Here is a 2108-nt window from a genome sequence, read left to right as displayed (position 1 = left end):
TGGAGAAGTATGTTAGAGTCCAATTAAGTGACTACTGACAGATTGTTCCCAATGGTGGTGACTATAGTCTTCACTACAGGTGAATTAGCAACATATGGCCCCTCAATCAGAGGGCTCATCCCTCCTTACAAAAGAGGACATAGTAGAGCTCTATAAATAGATTGTTTACTATCCAAAGGACCTCACCCATTCTCAGGCTTCAATGTGCATCAGAATCAAGTGGGAGTTGGTAAAGCATGTACTTTCCCAGGCCTACCCCTCAGATTTTGATTCAATGGTCTAAGGTGGAATCAAGGAGTCTGGATTTCTGTATGGCTCCCAGATGATGCTAATGTAGGTGATCCATGGACCATGGTGAGAAACCATGCACCAGGCCACCTATGTACAAAATCACAAAGATAAAGCACATAGCACATTGCCTGGCATGTGGTTTGTGTCCAGGAAATAGCCCAAGAGAGGCCGTTAAGTGGTCCCATACCTGCACAAGGCCTCTGATGCTCACTCAGTCCTCTGCTGTCTTGAGTGTGACATTTAGACTTCCCCTCGCCCTGTCCCCCAGTCTGCCTGGGAGAAGAGAATAAATAACAGCAGAAACATTTTCATTTTATAAGCACTTGGTTTTATTGCACAGAAGCAATTGAAAGTGGACTCCAGTGGAAAAGTGCGCCCTGGCATGATTCAGTGGCCAGTGCCCAGCCCCACCTGCTCCAGCTCTTCCAGGATAGAGAGCTCTGGGCAAGGGCTCGGCCACTCCTTTGGAAAACAGAAGGCATTCAGGAATAGGTTAAGACATCTCAAGCATAATGTGTTTCTAACTGCTCATTCATTATTGCGGTCATCTGTCAATTGCACATACAGGTAATAAATGCACTTATTTGGAAAGGAGGGGGTCAGTTTTTATAGTCAAGTGTTTACATGTGGCATTCAGCATATATCACATTCGGCTAGATAAGCTATCATAACATAATTGTCCATTGCCTGGGGAGGGTTTGAGGTGTAGGGCCAGGGACTGGGAATACCCTCTCTTGCTAACATATTGCTAATAGAAATTCCTGTTTGGTGAAGGAGGGCTCCATCATCTAAGCAGAGTTTCTTCTTATATAAAGAAAAGGGAGAAAAAATGAAAATTACCCTTGAGCTCCCTGGCCCTCCTGAGTTTCTTTGGCTGTTCTGGATAGTCCTTTCTCCCTGCCTTACTTCTCTGCCTTGGAAGCCTTGTCTTCTGTGGCCTTCTCTGGAGGTCTGCTGTCTTTCTGATCTGTGCTAGAGGATTTCTCAGCCTTTTCTGTCTTGGCTTTGCCAGGTGTGGGGGCCTCCTTGCTGGGCTCTTCTTTGGCTTGGGCCTCTGCTTTGGGTTTCTCCTCAGGCTTCTTGCCCTCCTTGACATCTTTTTTCTCAGGTGCTGCCGGTGTCTCTTCCTTCTTTGGTTTTTCTGGCTCCTTCTCTGCTGCTTTGCTGCGTTCTTTGGCCTTGGCATCATCTTGCTCCTTCTTGGCCACCTCAGCCTTCTCTTTGGGTTTGGCCTCTTCCTTCACCTTGGCAGGAGCCTCCTTCTCTGGGGTCACTGCTTTTTTCTTATCTTCAGCCTCTTTCTTGGCTTCAACTTTGGATTCTTTCGGTTTCTCCACAGCAGGTTCCTTCTTTTCCTGGACCTCAGGTTTTGGAGCCCCCTTTGGCAACTCATCTTTCTTGCTGTCCTTCTTCTCCTCAGTTTTTGGTGTGGCTGGAGCTTTCTCTTCCTCTACCTTCTTTGGGGGCTCTTTGACTTTCACTTCCTGGGATTTCTCTTCCTCCTTTATGGGAGACTTTGCCTCTTCCTTCTTTGTGACCTCTTTCTCAGGAGCCTTGGTCTCTTCTTTCACAGGAGATTTGACCTTCTCTGGAGACTTGACCTCCTCCTTGACAGGGCTTTTTGCCTTTTCGGGAGATTTGATGTCTGCAGGGGACCTTACTTCCTCCTTTGCTGGAGTCTTGGCTTCTGGAGACTTCACATCAAGAGCCTTAGCCTTCTCAGGAGACTTAGCCTCTTCCTTCACTGGGGATTTGGCCTTCTCAGGGGACTTGGCCTTCTCTGGGGACTTGGCCTCCTCCTTCACTGGGGACTTGGC

At 47.7% G+C, this 2108-nt stretch overlaps 1 protein-coding gene across 1 annotated transcript in view; it reads right to left on the bottom strand.

Moving 5' to 3' along the window:
• Positions 1–603: 603 nt before the first annotated feature.
• NEFH (neurofilament heavy) overlaps positions 604–2108 on the bottom strand; it is an 8195-nt gene continuing 6690 nt past the window's right edge. Inside the window, exon 4 of the mRNA XM_032394997.1 lies at positions 604–2108. This exon is cut by the window's right edge and continues 706 nt beyond it. Within this exon, the coding sequence (XP_032250888.1) occupies positions 1194–2108 (915 nt within the window). The 3' untranslated portion in view covers positions 604–1193.

The sequence above is a fragment of the Phoca vitulina genome, unplaced genomic scaffold (genome assembly GCF_004348235.1).
Source record: "Phoca vitulina isolate PV1807 unplaced genomic scaffold, GSC_HSeal_1.0 scaffold82, whole genome shotgun sequence".
NCBI classification, from domain to species: domain Eukaryota; kingdom Metazoa; phylum Chordata; class Mammalia; order Carnivora; family Phocidae; genus Phoca; species Phoca vitulina.
Note: the sequence above shows the minus strand (reverse complement) of the source record. Positions and strands in the feature narration are given on the sequence as shown.